The 20,710-nt window shown below is 39.2% G+C and overlaps 1 protein-coding gene across 2 annotated transcripts in view; it reads left to right on the top strand.

Moving 5' to 3' along the window:
- Positions 1-12,430, top strand: part of LOC108760442 (acid sphingomyelinase-like phosphodiesterase 3a) — a 45,404-nt gene extending 32,974 nt beyond the window's left edge. For both annotated transcript variants that reach the window (XM_018506426.1, XM_018506427.1), the window contains exons 7-11: positions 7,040-7,220; positions 7,665-7,774; positions 7,921-8,096; positions 9,016-9,147; positions 11,706-12,430. In XM_018506426.1, coding sequence (XP_018361928.1) covers positions 7,040-7,220; positions 7,665-7,774; positions 7,921-8,096; positions 9,016-9,147; positions 11,706-11,826 — 720 coding nt within the window. In that variant the 3' untranslated portion in view covers positions 11,827-12,430. The remainder of the gene's footprint in view (positions 1-7,039; positions 7,221-7,664; positions 7,775-7,920; positions 8,097-9,015; positions 9,148-11,705) is intronic.
- Positions 12,431-20,710: the final 8,280 nt, after the last annotated feature.

Here is a 20,710-nt window from a genome sequence, read left to right as displayed (position 1 = left end):
TTGTTACACACGTTCACCCTGTGTTGGCTCTTATAGGCATCATACATTATTGTTTAATTATTAACTTCAGAGCCTCTTTTATATACTTTTTTATTGTTGTTATTAAATAACTAACATAGTATTGATTAAATTCATTTTATACATAAAATACCATATGATTATTAAACGATGGTTAGTTTAAAAAGAAAGACGGTAAAGTTAAATATATGCTAATGAAATTGAGATATTTGTTACTTGCACAAAGAAACTCTCATCAAACAATCGGTGCAAATAACACGAAAGAGAGGAGTAGTCGTTCTTTGAACGTCCAATAACTTATCGAATAGATTTTTAATCAGCCCCGCCGCGGGCGGCTTGTTTTACACGGAACTTCGTCGACACACACGAATATTCGATACGAACTTTCATCCGATTTAAAAACGGCCTCGTCAAGTCACTCACACGATCGCGCTTATTGGAAAGCACGTTTCACTGAACTTTCCTCTAGGAGATTAATATCAGAAGTCGCGAATCTCGTGCGCGCCAGTGTCGCGTCATTCAATATCTTACTTTTCGCGAAATATCCCGCTGTCCAATAACGTTACACCGCAATTTTTAAAAATAAAGCCGGCACTTTTTTCCCTCGCTCTATATACTTAATCCCGCTGATGCATTTTGATTGATAAATTGGCAGATTGACTTAACGATGTCGCGGATTGACTTAACGGTATGACAACAGTTTTGCACCTACAGTTATAATATCGCTCTACATCAGGTACACACAAACAATTCTCCCGATTACCCGTCAAGCTCGCCAGACATCGTAGAATTATGGCAAAGTGTTTCACCGGGTAAACATGCACGTATAAAACATTCCCCGCGTATCTCGCGTGTCACACGACAAGTTGAGTAATTGAAGGGTACCCCTGTAAAGGTATTACTCAGTTTCACAGTTTATTGTTTCGCGAAAAGCGTGGAAAATCTAGGTTACTGGCGATATTGGAGAAAATTTAAGGTGACGCGGTATTGCCCTCGTCTCACTTTACCGCGCAACGAGATGTGTTTGTCCTCATTCTTTCTTTTATTTCAAAAATAAGATACACGATATAGGTACGTCGAGCAATTGCACACGAGCAATGAAAAAAATCGCGCGGCGTATGAACGTATTTTGCACTGCTTGTCGTATTAAAACGTCAACGCGAGACACAAATGTGATCGCCAAGGAGATAAATTTTAATGAAATAAATTCCCGTGGAGCATACGAAGTGAATAAAATCCCGCTGATCGGGCTTCAATAGGATGTATGATTTATCAGGCGAGCTGTTTTGTAGTCATCATTTTCGTTCCTTCTCGTTTGCGCGTTTATAAATTACCGTGTGAGTAAATACACTCGCTGGCCCGACAGCATGACACATCGCGATTCTCTCGATCACGTTACGGTTATAATTATCAGTCAGCTTATTAACTCTTACCGAAGCACACCGATGAATTTAGCTTAAGGAGACTCTTGAACGAAAATTTGTAATACTAGTAGCTAACCGTATATATATATCCTCGTAGGAAGATGGAGCAAATTGTATAATTTCCATCGAAGATTTGAATGCAAATCGCAAGAGTGGATCCCTCTCTATTCCCGAATACAATTTCTCCGGGATTTCCGTTTTCGACGTATTGCGCTTTCTCTTCCTCTCTCTCTCTCTCTCTCTCGTACGATCCGCGTCATAAAGCGCGATGACAAATCGTAGGTAATGCCCATTACGCCCGGGGATCGTTGCGGGATCCAACGAGATGAGGGAGAGAGAGAGAGAGAGAGAGAGAGGAAGGGGGGAGGACCGATCGCAAAATCCTCTTCGATCAGCGAGGCAATTAATTCGGCGCACTCGCTTCGCGAAGCTACGTCGCGATGGCTCCGGTATCGCGCGAGCGAGCGAGCGAACGGAAATCTTCCGAGCCGGGACCTATCGAATATCGCGGTTCCCGGGGTTATCGGTTATCGATTACGCCGCGGGGCGTGTAGTAGAACGAGTTCGACATACGCGAGGGAGATCCTTCACGCGACCGAGATGGCACGACCGACGATAAATTATGGAGGGACTTGGTATTCCATACATGGGCCCGCAAGAGGAGACCCCGTCCATATACGTAAACCGTTGCACGCCACCGCCATTGATCCCGATCGTATTAACCGAGCGGCGAGCGCAACCAAGAGAGAGAGAGAGAGAGAGACAGCCAGCAGACAGACAGAGAGAGAGAGAGAAAGAGAGAGCTAACCGCGCCATCGCGTTCATACACGTCACTATCGGCGTATTCACCTACGTGCACGTTTCGAAAAGGCAACCCTGTTACCCCGCGATGCATAACGCCACCGACTGGCTCGCGTATGAAGAGTGACATTATTTTTCAGTGTACCTTCGAACTACGTGTGCAATAAAATTCTGCGTAAATTTTTAATTCCGTATGGCCAAAAGTCAGAAATTATTCGTGGAATTTACTATGGCAAACTGAATCCCACTCTATATTTCAAGCTGAACGTGGTTACATATACTCTGGTAGCCTCGTATTATATTTATATAAAAAAAAAAAAAAAAACGTGGTCTCTAATTGTTGTTATTCCCGCGAATTCGCGTATCCACACTTCCCCGAGTGCGCTATTATTTTTACCATGGAACTATGATTTGTTCGTTAATCTCCGGCCAATTGACAAGTTTCGAGAAATTTTCTCTGGGAATTTTTTGTAACCCTTCCACAAGTTTTGAAACAAAACGTAAAGTTAATATTAGACGAACATTCACAATAGAGTAATAACGTATCATATGTGCCGGGTTTCGATAAACCAAGTATGTTCTTTGCCCGATAGCCATGCACGATACTCCACAAGCTCTCGGGAGACTCTTAAAGCCTTCCTATTTCTCCCCATTTCTCCCTTTCCTTCTCTGGCTTTCTCTCCTCCTTTCTTCTCTCGGAAAGCTCTTAATGCGGATCAACGAGCGTGGAAGCAAAATAGCTGTCCTCTTGAAAAGCGATGAAATGACCAGTAGGGTAATAACAATCGGAAAATGTAGCGGGCATGGCTCGTTGGTCGCGACTCTGATAACCAGCAATAATTTTCTCCAATCCTCCCGCGTCGTTCTCTTATCCTCCAGTTTCTCCGTCCTGCTTCTCGGATGCTCGCTCGATCGTCCCGCGCGGACGCGGACGCCCCGACGCACTCCCTCGGGGATTCCCGGAGAAGAATTCTCGGAAAATCTTGTACGTCCTTATGTGCGCCCGGATAAAAAGAGCGCGCGGAGACACGGTTGTTGGAAGAAAGGGAACGCGGTGAGGGGGTAGGGGGGTGCCCCACCCAACCGCCCAGGTTCTGAGATAGAAATCCGATTTTCCGTGGACAGATATAATCCCGCGCCGCTGTCGTTTCGCAAACGGTCCGAGTGGGCTTCTCGATCCCCCGGCATTCCCATAGAGACGGGACGCGATGTCACGGCAAACGGCAAACGGACGGGCATCCTATAATACCGAGGAGAGGGATTGGCGGTACAGCTGGCGGAAGGGAGACGGAGGAAATGGATCGATCGATCGTTCCCGACGTCGGACGGATAATGCGATTACAAATTACGAGTCGTTTAAGAGCGTCAGCGGCAAAACTGACCAATCAGCGATCCATTGTAGCCCGGTCCAATTCGTTCATGCCTCCCTTGAATGGCAGCCGTGATTCCTGCACCTTCGGCAAAAGGCCCTCGGTAGCAATTTAAAATCGACGTCTGTGCGCTTTTCACGCGATATTTTTCAATCTCCGCGGCGTCGACTATTCGGTTGTTTGCGGAGAGCGCGCTTTTTGCATCTCTCCCGTCTCCGTCGCGTCGCGCGGACGAACGTTTTTGCGTTTATTCCGCGAACCGCAACACCCGCGCGACGCGACAATTCGCCACATAATTCCAAACGCGTCACTCCCATTCAACCGCGTTCGTTACCATTTATCTTTCAAAGAAGGCAGCCTTTTCTCCCACGGCGCGATTTGACGAGAAAGAATCCCGGCGAATGAAAAATGTATCTCTCTTCCGTTATTCACTTAATGAGTTTTGTTCTATTTTTATTTACTATTTCGATTGGAATGATCCTGTGGGAATATTACCGGGGCTCGACCCGAATCAGTGAATTGTGTAATTCATTATACAATAGATATATTTTTGTCAATGATCCCTGTTAATACAATCAATATTTTAATTGTTGTTGAGAATAACAGATGCAGTTTCGTTGATCGCCTAAAACTATAATCAGTCACATATTAAATAATTAAGGGAGAGTATATACGTTGATCTCGTAGAAATAATTGATATAAGAGAGATTCCAGTTGAGAAATAAAAATTTTAATAAAGTTAAAAATAAGATGACACAGTTTCAAGGTAATTTTGGTTAATTAAGAAAATAATCGATCCTTATTAGCTTTAATACGTTTTCCGATTGTTCTTCGAAGATATCTCCTCGACGATCAGGGACATATCTGGGCTACTTTTTCAATCAGAGGTCTCGACGCTGAGCACCAACTTCTGCGTCAATTTGCGTTTCGAACCGGTGGGACTAATTTCGCGTACGTGTCCGATTAGATATCAGGTCCTTCGTATCTCCAATCCTCCGTCGTCGCGACAGACACCACGATCGAACAAGCATATATCTCTGTGTATGTGTGTGGGTGCTGTGTGCACTAGCGCTTGCCATCCGCGAGTGACTGGCCGGTTTGCTGATGCTAACGAGACTTCCTGCGTCCCGAGAGACACATTGCGTAGCCACGTACGTGATTCACCCTAGAGCGTCTGTTTAACCGGGACGCAGTCACGCGACATAACTAAGGATATCTCCGTTCAATGAGAACGCTTCCACTCTCTTTCGTATCGGACGGGAGTTGTCGATATTTAGTATCCAAGTATTGACGGCGATTCTCGGCAGTTTTTTTTTTTTCGCAGTCAATAAATTATTCTATCATAAATTTACGATATTATCGTTATTATTAAGTTTCCTACCGATATATTGTGGTAGAAGTTTACTTTAACAAAGTTACATATTTCCGATTTTATCATGCATCCGAGCATGCATGTGTAAGTACGTATCACATATATGCATATAGGTTTCTCCATGATAAAAATAAACTTTGTAAAGTTCGCAACACGATAATAACAAAAGGCAAATATTTTATAATTTTTATAGGTACAAAACTCTAACAATAAGAGTGGCAAATATTTGTTTTTTGTTTTACTCTGTCTATATAAAATATACTTTTCTCAATGTAAATTCCAATGATAATTGTAATTGGACTAATGTCATGACTCATTTCATCGCTACAATCTATGTCATTTATAAATTATTTGGATTGATTTTATTTTTAGAATACTATAAATCTAACAAAACAAGAATATAAATAAACACTCGAAGTTTGCAATGCAAAATAATTAAAAAATCAACGACCAATATAAGGAACAATATAAGGTGTTTTGTTAATACATTTAATATAAATTTAACATATCAATATATAACTATCAATATATAAATTATAATACAAACGTTTCTGCTATACACAGAGCTTTCCTCAGTATAAATAAGTTAACATATTTCTTTCAACTATTTTAAATTAAAGAAAAATCTCATATCAATTATTGATGATAAATACTAATGAACCATGTCAGATCTTCAAAAAATGTCCAAATTAAAAATGCAAAATCAATTACTCGTTTAACGGCGAGAATTACGTTTAGTCCTATAATGTAAGAATTTCTTCATAATTGATTTATCTAGATCAAGATATATATAAAGTCATAACTGTAAGCTTATATATTCTCGATAATTCGTAGAAACCGTTAGAAACGACGTTATACATATATCGTCATTGTTAAAACTAAACGAATATTGTTGTTATATATATTTTTTTATAAAAACTTTTGAGGAAATCGTTGTCGCACCATTATGTAAGTATTAGTTGTATATTTTTTTAGAATTAGAAATTCCTACGAATTTATATATCTTGATCTAGATAAATCAATTGTGAAGAAATTCTTACATTATGGGACTAAACGTAATTCTCGCCGTTAAACGAGTAATTGGTTTTGCATTTTTAATTTGGACATCTTTTGAAGATCTGACATGGTTAATCAGTATTTATCATCAATAATTGACATGGGATTTTTATTGATATGTTAAATTTATATTAAATATACTAACAAAACATATTATATTGTTTGTTATTTGGTCACTGATTTTTGAATCGTTTTGCACTATAAATCTATTTTGCATTCTTCGATTGTATAAGCAAACATCTATATTCAAATCTAAAACGTTTTGTCTATTTTTAAGTTACTAAAAATGTATTAAAAAACGATATTTTTATGCATTACATTTGGATACAACTTCGTTTAAAAAGTGAAATAATGTTCTAAAATAAAAGCTTTAAAAATGTCAGCTACATACTGGAATAGCATTCTATTGCACAAAAACGTACACAATCGATATTTATAATAATCTCTTAAACTTTTAAAATTAACTCTGAAGAGTAAAATTTCATTCTTAAAGATTGAAAATTGAGCCATTCTTTTCCAATACTGGCTCAAATTTTACTCTTAAGGTCAGATTCTATTCCAAAGAATTTAGAGAGTATACAAGTACATAGAATAAAGCATTATTAATGATAATAAATAGGATTAACATCAAATTGGCTATAAAAAAGCCTGATATTCTAAAAGTACTATTTAACGAACTGCCATGTCCTGATACATCTTCACGTCACAATAAAATTTTATATGCGTACGACAGAAAAATTAAATAAAAATTTTTTAAGAAAAATTTATTGCGACATAAAAGTATACATTGCATCAGAAAGTGTCTTTACGTAAAATAACGCTGCTCGTCAAAGATCAATCCAACGTGGGAAACATCGAAGATAGTATCGGAATACATCGAGTTTTCATGAATAGATATTAAGGTAGAACACAGATAACGAAACGTCGAACCTAACTATGCAGATTCCTCGAAATATCGATGTTCGATGATCATTCCTATTCTACTCTGTAACGGTCAGGTGTACATAGTCGGCCACACACCGCCGGGGGTGGACGACCACGAAAGCGGCGCCGCGGCGCTCAACGAGAGGCACAACACCAAGTATCTGCAGGTAGTCCGGCTCTACTCGGACATCATCCGGGGACAGTTCTTTGGCCACTGGCATTCGGATACATTCCGCGTGATATACAGCGACACAGGTATGTTACAGCAAATTGTCAGGACTTATTTACAAACACTAGTTACAAAAGAGTAGTAAATCGAGCCTGTATGTAGCTATTAGCGCTAGTACAACTCTATAGATAATATTTCTCTCGAATATAACAATTTTCTGACACGACACAAATCGAGTGGACTATTTATCTTTATGTCTTGTCTTGTAATCTAGAATGAAACAACTTCGAACAACAAATCTTTGTTTTTATTTTCAAAGTATTTTGTTGAACTGTCCTTTGCCCTTTGGTAATCACAGAAAAAGGAGATCGATCAATTCCTCAGACAAATTATTTATCAGTATTTGCGGTCGCTTTATATCGCACTGGTCTAGATGAACGTATTGGTTTTATCGGTTGTGTGACCTTAATTTTATTAATACTTATAGCACGCGATTAATTATTCGGTGAAACGATACTCGTATTGAACAGGTCTGCCCGTATCCTGGATAATGATGGCTCCCAGCGTAACGCCGAGCACCGTCGGGGGGCCCAACAACCCGGGTTTGCGACTCTACAAGTTCGAAACTAACACCGGACAGGTAGGTGGTATGGCGGGCGCGTATACATTCTCAATATTATCGCGAGGTTTCCGTAACGGGAACGCTCTATTTGCGCGACGTACCAATTTCAAAAGGGACGCAGAAATGTAGAACCTGTCTATGTGTTCGTGTTGCATGCTGCGCAGATTCTGGATTACACGCAGTACTATCTTAATCTGCCCGAAGCGAATTCAATCGGCAAAGCGAACTGGATAGTCGAGTACTCGCTGCTCGACTATTATGAGCTGGACGAGATAACGGCGATCACTCTTCACGATCTGGCGGACCGGTTTACGCAGTCGAATGATTACGCCTTCGTCAGGTATGTATGCGATGAAGTGGATCGGATCGATCCGTTCGCGTAATTTAGCCCTAAAACCATAATGACGTACCCTGCTAATTACTGGCCTCGATTACGCCTTGAGCCGCTGGTCTCGTGTACTTTTCTTCTTTCTTCTTTAGATTAATCGATAGATAAGACACAAAACAAATAGTGAAATCGTTTAAAAATACCATTTATTGTATATTATCAAGATGCCAATCGCGATCTTTTATAAGAATCAACTCGGGATTATGTTTGTGTTGCAATCCATTTATTAAGGGCTTTCTACAATAAGCCATTATCTAAGTTTTAAGTCTTAAGTCGTAAGAAATTGACCAATTATAATCGATTATATAATCGACTATGATTGGCCAATTTCTTAGGACTTAAGATTTAAAGCTAAGGATAAGAGACTTTCAACGATAAGCCACAGTCGAACGTAAGAAGAATATTCTTCTCGCATTCGACCGTGGCTTATTGTTGAAAGCCTCTTAGCCTTACGTAGTGCGTTTCGCATAAATGCCAGTCAAAATGTCTCAATGGGTGTTTCATGCTGACGTGTGGAATGTGGTTAAGCGGCGTCGGTCGTGTGAGATATCGATGCCCATGGTTGAGGATTAATAATTCCCGCGTTTCTCCCTGAGCCAGCAATTATATCTCACAGTAATACCTGACTCTGGCCCGGCGACATTGTGATAACTGTCTACCCCTTTTCGAGACGCGCGCGCCATTACGATGCTAATAACAGTCCTGATACCCGACCGCTCTCTCGCGTTTCTCCTAATGCACAAGCTCGGTCTCGGTCTCTGTATATTATCCTACCTCGCACACTTCACGCCTCGCGGTCGTGCGTACGCGCGCGCGCGTGTGTATGTATGTGTGTGTGTGCGTGTGCGTGAGTGTATTCTATGTCCCACAGGTATTACGCGGCCAACACGGTCTCGCTACCGCGCGAGGTGGAGCAAATCTGGGGCTGTGGCGGTCCTCTCAACGGAGTCTGTGCGCTGCATCATTACTGCACTGTGACGAGGCTAAATCCCGAATCCTACAGGTACACTTGAGCTTTATGCAAACGACTCGCAAAAATGATCGAGTGTTTCGAAAATTTCAAGTAATTATTTGGAAGCTTCTTATTTCAGAAATATATCATTTGGAATCTTCTGATAGACTTGTATTTTCTTTTTAATAATGAAAATTTGTCTCGTAATATATGTTATCTTTCTAGTTTCTCCACTATCTGGGTATAAAAACTTTTATATGATGTTTTTAAAACACTTGATCAATTTCGTGAGTAACTGCAATTGTGCGTTTCGTGAACATGGGGGTTACGATAAAAGTGTACTTCAATCTACCGTTTAAACGTAAGTAAAAGCGATTTCAAACGTGGATCGATCGTGCAATATACGCCGAGAAAATTGTATTATCACGAAAATATATTCGTGATATCGACAAGCTTATTTCACGAGAACGATATTAAATTTCTCTCACAACAAAATTGAGGGTATGATTTTCTTTTTTTACAAAAACATTTTATTTTTAAATAAATTTATCTTGAGGTTTATTTCTTATTTAATATGTATAACGTCTTGATTAATTTTAACAGCTAATTAAATTAAATATTTGGATAATAAGTTATCGTGAATTTTCACAGAAATTTAATTCGATCGCTTTCTGCCATTTCGAAAATGCAGCAGGATACAATAATCCAAATAATGCCTCATGAAACTTGGTATCCATCGAGAGTAGGCTCTCGATGTTCGTCGTTAATTGGTTGTGTATACGTGAAGTGAATACCGATTAGATCAGAGTGCTCTGTAGCGAAACATATCGCGCGTATTCTGCCAGCTAAAGTAATAGCATTATTACAAGAGAAAAGCGAAGAAAGTTTAGAAAATGTTATCAATGAAAGAGCTCTTTGCTTTGAATTAATTGTGCAATATTTTCGTAGTTTAAATGTTTTTTAATTTATTATTAATTATAAACTTAAATAGAGAGCAAAAATCGACGATGACTGACAATTTGTCGAGACAATTTGTTTATTAGAATATTTAAAAAACCCTATTGGTACAAAATGTGTAGGCCAAATTATATGAATAATATTTACTTTCCTCATATATTACATTTACCAACAATCAATGTAAATCATTCTATTGCGAAAAATATTACGTCGGCTAAAGTAATAAAATTATTTAGAGATTTTAAAATACTTATCAACATCAAATTATTAAAATGAGAATCAATGTTATTGTATATCGTCGATTTAATTTGTAATATTACTATTCTGGTTCTGTTAGGATTATTTTATCAGTTTTAAGACTGAAAATTAAGCGGCACGCAATTTGCAGGATTGAATATGTAGTATATAAACTTACACCAAATTATTCAAGCACTAAAGCTCCAATTTGATCATTTAAGGCCTTTATTTCCTATTCATTGTGTATTCACATACGGTCTTAAAAGATACTTTGTTTAATAATCGATGTACTTCATTTTTCAATGTATGTATTTCATTTTTCAATGTATATTAAAAGCCTGACATATTAAAACAGCAGAGGAGGTAAAGGTTCGACGCCGAAAGAGTTGTCTCGACAGTTTGAAATTTCAAAGTAAAACAAGTCAGTAATACACATAACGGGCTAGATAAATGTCGGCGTGAAGACGGATAAATGGAAAGACGGATAGAGAGGGATTACTGCACTTTTCAATATTCGCAAAGCGGCACGAGACGTTTTCGTAAATTAAGCACTGTGAAAGCTCCCGTAGTTTGAAAGCGTCATGTAATCTTGCAAAGTCTTGGAGGAGTCTCAAAGAATTCAAAGATTTCAGAGAATTCTCAGCGAGATGGCTTTAGCGCGGTAATGTTTCGAAGTTGGGAGCAATTTCGTATTAGCCAGTAATGTTGTAACACCTCACGACTGACTGCCGTTGCAAAAATAATACGAACATATACGCCAGACAGATTTTTAAAGAAATTTCGCGGGAATCTTCTTTAACGTACACTCAAAGCGAGGAAAATGTATTATGCATCGGGCAAAACGGTGCTGGAGAAATATATTATTGATGGAATAAGAAATGTCTCCTTTTTTTTTCCTCGGGACGACCTCGAGTTGACAAATCGCGCAAGAAGATAACAGGAATGTAAACGTCGAGTGATTAATGCATACTCCGAGTCGCCAGCTAATTTGTCTTAGAATTTTCGAAGCTAGGTCATAAAACTGCTCAATCCTCGCAAGATTCAGCGGAGAAGCGAAACTTGGATCCTATCGAATATTTAAATATGTTCGTTTGAAAGGACACAAAAGAAATTTATCGAAAAATTGCGACAAAAGGATATAGGAAAAATAACATTGTCCATGTTATTTCTCGTATCCTTTTAACCGTATTCTCGTAACCGTTATTTTAATTTAAAGTAAACTGAAACAAAAGGCAAGCTCGAATGATAGTTAAGAAAAGAATGCGAGGTATTTCACTAATTGTAAAAAATTCCCAACAATCTAACTCTGTGAAATAGTATTTCCCTACTCCACATAATCTCGACAAATTGTCAAAACTGTTTACATTGTTTATCATGGAAGATATCTTGTACATGCATGTATGTTACGGTCACAGGGAGTGCTATTCGTCCTACGCTTATGCCCTGGCGTCCGCGGGACACTCTACCGTGCGCCTCTACTTTGCGTTGCATCTGCTAGTCCTGCTGATTTGCGCCGAGGTTCTGAACGACCGGTAGGATGAGCGAGACCAAAGGACTCCTGATAACGCGGATTGTAACCCGCGTCTCGGCCCTCCACAACGACGGTCTGCGTCTTTTCTCTGGCAGAATCCGATCGAGACGCACCATCGATCGGCTACGGATCGGATCGGTCTAGGAGTGGTCTACGAATTAAGGCGAACGCGTCTAGCGATACGGCATTACGCCGCCCGGTGTGTCATCTACTTTGTCTATGTCTCTGTCGTGTCTCCGTCTTCTCCTTGTCGCGCCACCGAAATTGTTCAGGTGCGCTCTCGTTCCGTCGTGTTTGGTGTTGCGTGTGTTCGCCGGTACACGGTTTTCATGTGAGGCTGTAAAATCCGAATTCCGGATGAAATATTCAACAGATATCCAGAATGCTCGGACGCCGCCGCAATTCAGCTTTGAAATTGAGATATCCGAATAATTCGGGTAATACGATTATTCGAATAATTCCAATAATTTGGACAATTCGGATAAGTCGGATAATTTGAGTAATTTGGATAATTCGTATACCGAAGTAATTCAAATAATATTTGAATTAGAATACGGTAAATAACAATTTGCCACTTTCCCCTTCTCCTCTCTCTCTCTCTCTCTCTCTCTCTCTCTCTCTCTCTTCCCCCTTCTCTCTCTCCCTCTCTTTCAAGTAAATATAAATTCGAAATTTGTACAAGAATCTATTACTAAAATTAATCAAGGGGTTTAGAGCAAAAAAATTCGATTGATATAAATTTTTAATAAATAATTATTTTAATAAATAATATGAAATCAAACGCTTTTCAAGTATCCAGATATACTCTGAATCAGAATCCTCATATTCGTATTTATCCGAAATATCCGAATGATGAGGGGAAGATTGGATTACTTGGCTAACTCGGCAAACTTGCTAATAATTCTTCTTTATAAATCAGTCACCAACAGGATATAAATCACTAGATATAAATCTCAAGAAAGTTATCTTGAGAAAGATTAGTTTCCAATTTCTTGGTAAACTGATTGTTAGTTTAATTATTAAGATTTTTCTTACTTTTTTCTTATTGCTTTTACATTACGACACAGATTTACAAAAAATTATTACTATTGAATATTTTCCTTAACGGTATTAATACCGTAACGTTCTTAAACAATTTTATATAGAGATATGTAATAAAAGTTTGCACAGAAACGAAAAGATGTGAACATGCAGAATTATGAGCAATATGTCATCCGAGATGCAGTCTTCCTTACAATACCTGAACAATTATCCAAATATTTACAGTCTTAAGTTGCAAGTTACTCACGTGGAAGTAACTTGACGCGTTTCTTCGGCGCGGCTGCGGCTGCCGTTGCAATAAAAAGAAAAAAAAAAAGAAAGTAGAAGAAGAAGAAGGAAAAGAAAATAGGAATCGCGTCGAAACCATTCCTTTCGTCTTTGTCCGCAAGTTTCGTGAGCTCTCGAGCGTAAACCACCGATCGACATAGCGTCCCGCCCAGCGCGGCAATCCGAACGTTTCGTGATCGCGAACGGTACGGGAGGCTGCAACAACTGGTCTTACCACCGCTTAAGACGCGAGCCACCCCGCGGGGATTACGTAAAAACGGATCGAAAGGGTCGAGAGAGAGGGAAGTCCCCTTAGCCGCATTCTCGGATAAGTACCGACGCGGCGTCCCCGCGGCGTGCTTATATTCAAATGTAATTAAAGTTTTACACGGGGGACTTTTACGCCGCTTCGTAATCCAATGTCAAAACTCCGGAACACCGCCCTGGAAAACGCTCCGAGCAAAGTCGACGACTCGAGAAGGAGGCTGCGTCGAAGCTCTCATAGCTTAAAGATTATATTCGTACTACCATTTCGCGATTGTCGGAACAATGCAGTATTTCTTAATAAAGGACTCATGGATTTGTAAAGAGCGTTCTTATTTATCCATCACATTCATCACTATTCCAATTTTCCTCGTTACCTCGAGAAATTTCTCAGCTTTCTCATTATATCATAAGTTTATCTTGACAGCGTTTCCACATCGCAACATCTAAAAACGGTATGTTTTTAACTTGCTGTATTTAAATAAAATAAGGCTACCACAATCCTATTAGAAAGCGCGCGGTTTCTGATGTGAAAAGTCATTAAACGCAATAGATATTTTTGAGTTCTTTCCATTTAGTAACATAAACGTCATTTTATTTTTTATGACATTCAGTGAATAACAAAAATAGAATATTCCCCGGCTGAAGATTTCTCGCGATACAAAGTACAGAAAAAAAAAAAAACAAAATAGAACATAAAATTTGTCTGCGCATCAACAAATGTGTTAGGCTAGGATTAGTTCCCATCTCTCCCTTTGAAACCGTGGATATTTCCACATTGCGAATATGATCGCGTTAAAAGATTATTACTGTAGATGGCGAGAGATTTTACGGGTCGATTTGAAAACAGCATTCTCCGTCATTAAAAAAGTCATTAACAATTACGAGGACAGAATCCGCAGAAACGAGCGCGAGCTTTTAAAAAGCAATTACGCTCCCAGATATTATTTCTCATAGATACGACTGAACGCAGACTGCCACCACGACTCTCTCTCGTCCCGGCTCGTTTTCAGACTCCGATGAGCAGTTACCAGAATTCAGAATTTACTCGTATAACGAGATATAGCGGGGGAGAGGTCTCAATTAATTCCGCGGCCGCTACAGTTAGCAGGCTAACCCAACTTCTCTCTAAACGAGCTCCGGGACTAGTGCACGTGGTGACAGCAAATATGAAGATAAGTCGTTCATTAACACGAAGGGAACATTTAGCGGAAAATGTGAGAATTTTGTTGGCGTAATGAGAGCCCGGTTTTCCCAACGACGAGCCGTTCCCTCAGCGTGGAGAGAAAGGGTGTTATATAGGAACAGGTGAAGATATTCTAGCTGGCCGATGCTAATCCCTTCGGCTTCGCCGATTATACCTCCCGCTGTAAGTACACTTGAACTATGTGCGTGCCTCGTTAATTACGTAAGTTAACAAACGTACAGCCTCGGCCCTCGCCAGCGTGTGTTACGCACTTGTACGGATATTATCCGTGTAACCTTGTATATCCTGTATACGTATCGTGCACAGGATATGTACAAGTGGAAAGAGTAAGTCGCTGGATGTATTCTCGGATGTATTGCACGAATTCATCGCTCATCGCTGCGGAGAATCACGCGGTATCGTGAACATCGGAGAATCTCATCGCTCTCTACGTATAACATGTTTGTAATACTTCGTATATGGCGATTTGTGTGTGCGCGCATGGCACGTATATCGTATACGCCCCGCGTCACGTACGTGATACGGTGTGCCCGCTGTGGGTTTTGCATACGCACGCGGCTGTGTACCACGAGAACGCCTCGAAGCTGGCAAACACAGTTATAATGTGTGTTTGTATTGACATAAATCTTTCGCCCACTTTCCGTACACGAGCCGTACACGGGGAAATTACCGAGCGCATCTGGAGCTGCAACGATACCGTCGATATATCGGCGTTATCGATGTTGAAATATACACGGTGTCTAAAAAATACTTTCTTAATTTTACATGGTCTCGTATTGTACGTTATTGAATTTATTTTGACAGCTACTAATGCATAGATAAAAAATGTGTCGTTTTAATTTAATTATTAAAAATTGTAATTTATTTAATTTAATATCTTGAAATAATACGAATTGCTATGAGGAAACTCTATGTATGGAAATATCAAGATTACTTTTATTTTTAATAGAATATTTTTATGTATATATTTATGTAGGTATATAATCTTTAGAAACGAGACAACGTGAAGATATGCCATTAATTCTCTGAATATGTTTTTTTTCGATACCTTTTCAATGAACATGTGGTCTGTCATGTTCGACACTATTTTCCTAAAGTATTTTAAAAAATCTGAAAAAAATTCATAAAATATTTATCTACATTGTAGTTGACGATTTTATTAATTTTTTTGTTCACTGAATGTTTTTTTTTTACTGAATTGTTTATTGAACATTTTTTTCTTTTAAACTTCGAAGAAAACTGAAAGAAAAAGTGAGTCCCTTTGTAATTTTTTTTTTCTATACAGAAGAGAAAAAAATCCTTTCAAAGTTTTTGACTTTGAAAATAAGTGTTAAAGAAATAGTACAGGTATCTGCAAAAAATTTAGTAAACCTGTGGATCCAACACGTTTGTGCGAGATTTTACCTGCTGTTCAGCGATATGCTGGTCTTTTGTAATAACTCTAGCCTCGAGTCCTTTTTATTATCCTTTTTTTTTTAAAGAGGGCAACCAGACAGGCAGGAGGTTTTACAGTTAGGTTTACAATTATAAATGTTACTTTATTTGGAACGCCGTAATTTTTCCATTTTCAAAATTATTTTTTTTTAACAACAAAGTTTTGTATGAAAAAGTTTTAACATAATTCTAAATGTCTGATTATATGAACATTCAAAATAGTTATATCTATTTAAATTATAGAATCCATATTATTTATTAATTTTTTTATCACAAAAGAAAAAAATTATATTTTTTTCGAGTACATTATATTAACTCTGAAATATTATTAGAAATACATCGTAATGTGCACTATACATATATATCGCGATACTATTTTAGATAAATTTCTCCTTAATATAAAATATAATTTCCTAAGATAAACTTTAAATCGTAAAAAATTGACGGCCGATATCAATATCCGCTGCGTCATAAACAATTTGATGTTGACACATGAAAGTTACGTCAATCTGCACATAAATAATTATCATAAATATGCATCCTTAATCGCGACGCATCATACTTTAAATCACGCGAGTCGTCCGCTCTCTCGATTCCATTCGACAGCAAAATCCTTTTATAAGAGAGTTTGACTCTTTACTTAATTCTTCTAATTCGGAGGCTGGGGAGTCCGTGACCCATCCTTGATTCCCGGCCATTTCCATATTTCTTCCGTCCGAGCGCTCCCTTTGGGAGCGCAGAGGGAGTTACGTCGCGCCGCGCCGGTGGAAAAGTATTGTCGTAGTTAAGGCGGCCGCTCGCGGCATACAAATAACGTAGTTTTCATAGCAGCGCACCACGGCGTTCCAGCGTCGCTAACAATGAATGAAATGCCGACGTCGTTATCATCCGCGCTCGGCCGGATAAATAAATACGACGGAGCTACGACGGGGCTACGGTGGGAAGGAGCGAGAGGAAGAAAAAGAGAGGAAGACGGGACGGAAGAGAGATTTTTATTAGAGATACGTTCTACGAGAGAGAGCAAAACGGCCGCGCGCACGTGCACACCGATATCGTCGAGATTATGGCTCAGATTTATCGCGTGCCTATAAATTTCAAAATATATCCGCCCTATGAAAAAACTATAATTTCGCGGTTGGTCCGAAATTGCCGGATTGAATCGCGGAATTCTTTATCACTTGCAGATATACACGTGTGATCGTGATTGATTCATGGATATTCAGGTCGGTGGTGTCGACGAAGCCGCGAGATTAATCGGGCACGGGAGAGTATCCGACGTTAAATATTGGATTAGCGCTCCATTCATTCTCTCGTCCAATCATTAATTATTGAACAAAAGCAAAAGATTTCCGCGGTAATTAATGCCCACAATAGAGGTTTTGCCGTGCTATATTAAAATGGCTACGATGACCAATCGACGTGGGACATAACGAGCAACAGGGGGGGGACTCAGCGTTCAAATGTCACGGTAAACGTTGCACCGAACTCTACGCAACACGTGCAATCTCGTGTGCGTGTTATGCCGGAGCAAAAACGGGTATTTCCAGCCCACTCGTCGAGGGTCTCTCTCTGTGATGTGCGTTGCCTACACGCAACGGTATTTTCAGCTGGTGCGCGGCTGGAGTGTACGAGCAGTCATTCGGCTGGCGAACGTCATTGAACCTTGTCAGCGGAGGCACGAAGCTATCAAAGCTACGCAAAACAGGAACATGGCGACGACGTTGTTCCATGTAACGCCGATTCGCAGCTTTTAAACCTAAATTGTCGTGGCCCAAAGTCGATTTAATCGCGCGGACAAGCACACACGTGTGCTATATTTCTTTTTCGAATAAGATAAATCCGTGTATTCCTCTAACAAAATAAATTTCAAATAAAAGTCCCACTAATGTCTATTTCTACCAATGTAGTTTAATTTTAATCTTGACGAATTTTAATCTTCAACTAATTTTTTAGTCTTCAATCTTTGTCTGCTTCTAATTACAAGATATAGAAAAAGAGATGAAGAGTTGAACTGAGATTAAAAATTAATCTACATTGATAGAAACGATCAAGAATAGAAATAGAAGGGTATAAAATGACATTTGAGATTAATCTGAAGAATATGTAACACTACAGAACTGTTCTTTTTGAAACCTGATTCACCAATTTTCCCATTTCCAATCATTGATTGTCTGAAAATTGCAAATTATAATATCTCCATTGAGAAAGTATAGATCCTAAGATATTTTTAGTACGTTTTATGTATATTCAGCATATCCACAAGAATTTTATATTTTGAAAGTCAATATTTTGAAGTAGCTTTAGTATTCAAATTATCTTATTTATATGTGAATTATGTTAATCCTATGTTTACTTATGTTAACTAAGTTTCGGCATTGGTACTTATGATAATCTTGGCTGTTTATGTTAAATAGGCTTATCTCGACACATTGAGAGACTGTGTCTAAAATAACACTACTATAATAATACTAATCATTCTATTTAAACCGTGTATGACATGATGCACGAGCTGGCTTCAGTTTCAAAATGTTAATAACGTTAAATACTAATAACACGTTGTTCCACGTAATCTCGTTTAGAAACGTGGAACGTTCCACAAATTAAATAAGTTTCCTTCATTTTCCTGAAGGAAGACTGAAAACTGCAAATCTATTCTCGCCTTTGCTTTCGCTCTTTTATCCATGTATTTATGTATGCGATACGCACGCAATCACCTTATCAACGAGATATATAAGCATCGATAGCGACTAGAAAAGTGACTGAACGACGGCAAGAGGAATGGACGGTGGACGAAATTTAATTTAAAACTTGAATTCCGCCGTAAGATTACAAAGCCCGGGGACGGAAGTAAGACCGGTAATTAATTTGCGAGGATTACTTACCGGTAAGTTGGCAAAAGTTCGCGGACCACATCGCGGGATCCCCCGGTCACCATGCACCGGGACGGTGCCTGTCTATACGCAAACTCATTATAATGGAATCTCCAATAATCTCGGGACGTCAATCGACGTCTGGTACTGGCCGGCAACACGATGAGTTATCGTGTTAACGCCCGGTATATACGGGGTATCGACCGTCGCGTTGGTTGTAGGGTATAAAGTAGCATCTAGTACGTATCTCGGTAGTACGAAGCCGTGTATTACATACGTACGTACAGAGCGTCCCCCCCTCACCCCTCACCCCTCACCTCTTTCCCCGCAGCACCCCTTACGTCGCGCCACGCGTACGCACGTCGAGGCTAAATCCCTCGGCCGCCAACGGCCGATCGTTCTTCCTCTTTTGAAGTAGACAGCTTTATGATCGGCTTTTGTTATCCCTGTCACATTTTATGGAAACGCGAAGAATAATATCAGGGTGCGAATATATGGAACGGCTGTAATTGCCATCACACCCGAGCCGGCCAAAGTCGGAAACAGGGATCTCGCATTTACATTTCGATGGATACAGGACGATGGGGTTGTAACTTGAAAAGTATTACTTTTGTGTGTTTCACCGCACTAACTGTCGAGCCCCCTTTGTTAGTGAAACGAAGTTGCATGTCAAATGTTGAATAATAAGCGCTCCTAACGATATTGAATTACCTTTAACTGCATCGAGATACGTTTTATGACTGTAAATATGAAGAGGGAAGATATATATAATATCCATTTTATGAAACTACATCTCGCGATATTAAATTTTTTTCTTAGCTGCTGACAGTTTATCAAAAAATCATTTCTGCCTTCGCGACGATTGCTTTATATAATTATATTATCTTCTTTTTTTTTTATTTCTCTTGATATTATTAAAAATCATTTAATATATCTAGTTGCAAAATTAGCAGATTATAATTGATGGCTTAGTAATTAATTATCATACGGTTTTTCTTAGTGTCTCAAGGTGTTGTACTAACACGAGCACACGTTTTACTCCGTGGTCTGCAAAAAAGCTGCGCACCGGCTTACGGCATATCCGCTATAATGCGTTAATTAACTCGGCTTAAAGCCCGCCTTGTGCCTTTACGTTATCCTATAAAAGCCAATGTGCACAGTTCACTCTTGATGACCGTCCTAGATGAATCATCCAAAGCGAAAGAAGAGACGTGAATTATTTAAGCAGAATATTCACAAAGATAATTCACGTTGACTGATAAAAAAAATGAAGTAAACCTTTGTTTTTGTTCATACCGCGAATATCCAGTATGGCGACACAGTCATAAATCTTTCTGCAAAAATATGTCTCTCTCTCTCTCTCTCTCTCTCTCTCTCTCGTGTTACAATAAATAACGTTATAAATACAAATATAACACGACGGAGAATACATATGTGAGAGAAAATAAGCTCAAGCCGATTGACGTTCTTTCTCGTCGAAGAAACAAATTTGTCAGTCCTTGTCGCACACCTTGTCATACATTACCGAGTTATAAAAAACGATATGTACACGAATATTCGTGCATCGTGCAATTATAATATAATAATGTGGTCAAGTGGTTAAACAGGAATCCCGCATTTCTGTCTCTCGAATTTACAAGCTCGAGGCAAACAGTGGTCTACTTTTTGTGGACGGTTTCGGATAGCCATACTAGAAACCGCTCCGGTTACCAATGATAACCAAAAAGTATTACGTTCAATCGATCCACGTTGCTTCGGATAAGAAACGCGTCGTCCTCGTCCTCGTCCTCGTCCTCGTCCTCGTCG

This window comes from Trachymyrmex cornetzi, unplaced genomic scaffold (assembly GCF_001594075.2).
Source record: "Trachymyrmex cornetzi isolate Tcor2-1 unplaced genomic scaffold, Tcor1.1 scaffold223, whole genome shotgun sequence".
Classification (NCBI taxonomy): domain Eukaryota; kingdom Metazoa; phylum Arthropoda; class Insecta; order Hymenoptera; family Formicidae; genus Trachymyrmex; species Trachymyrmex cornetzi.
The sequence above is the reverse complement of the archived record's forward strand: the minus strand, read 5'-3'. Positions and strand labels throughout refer to the sequence as shown.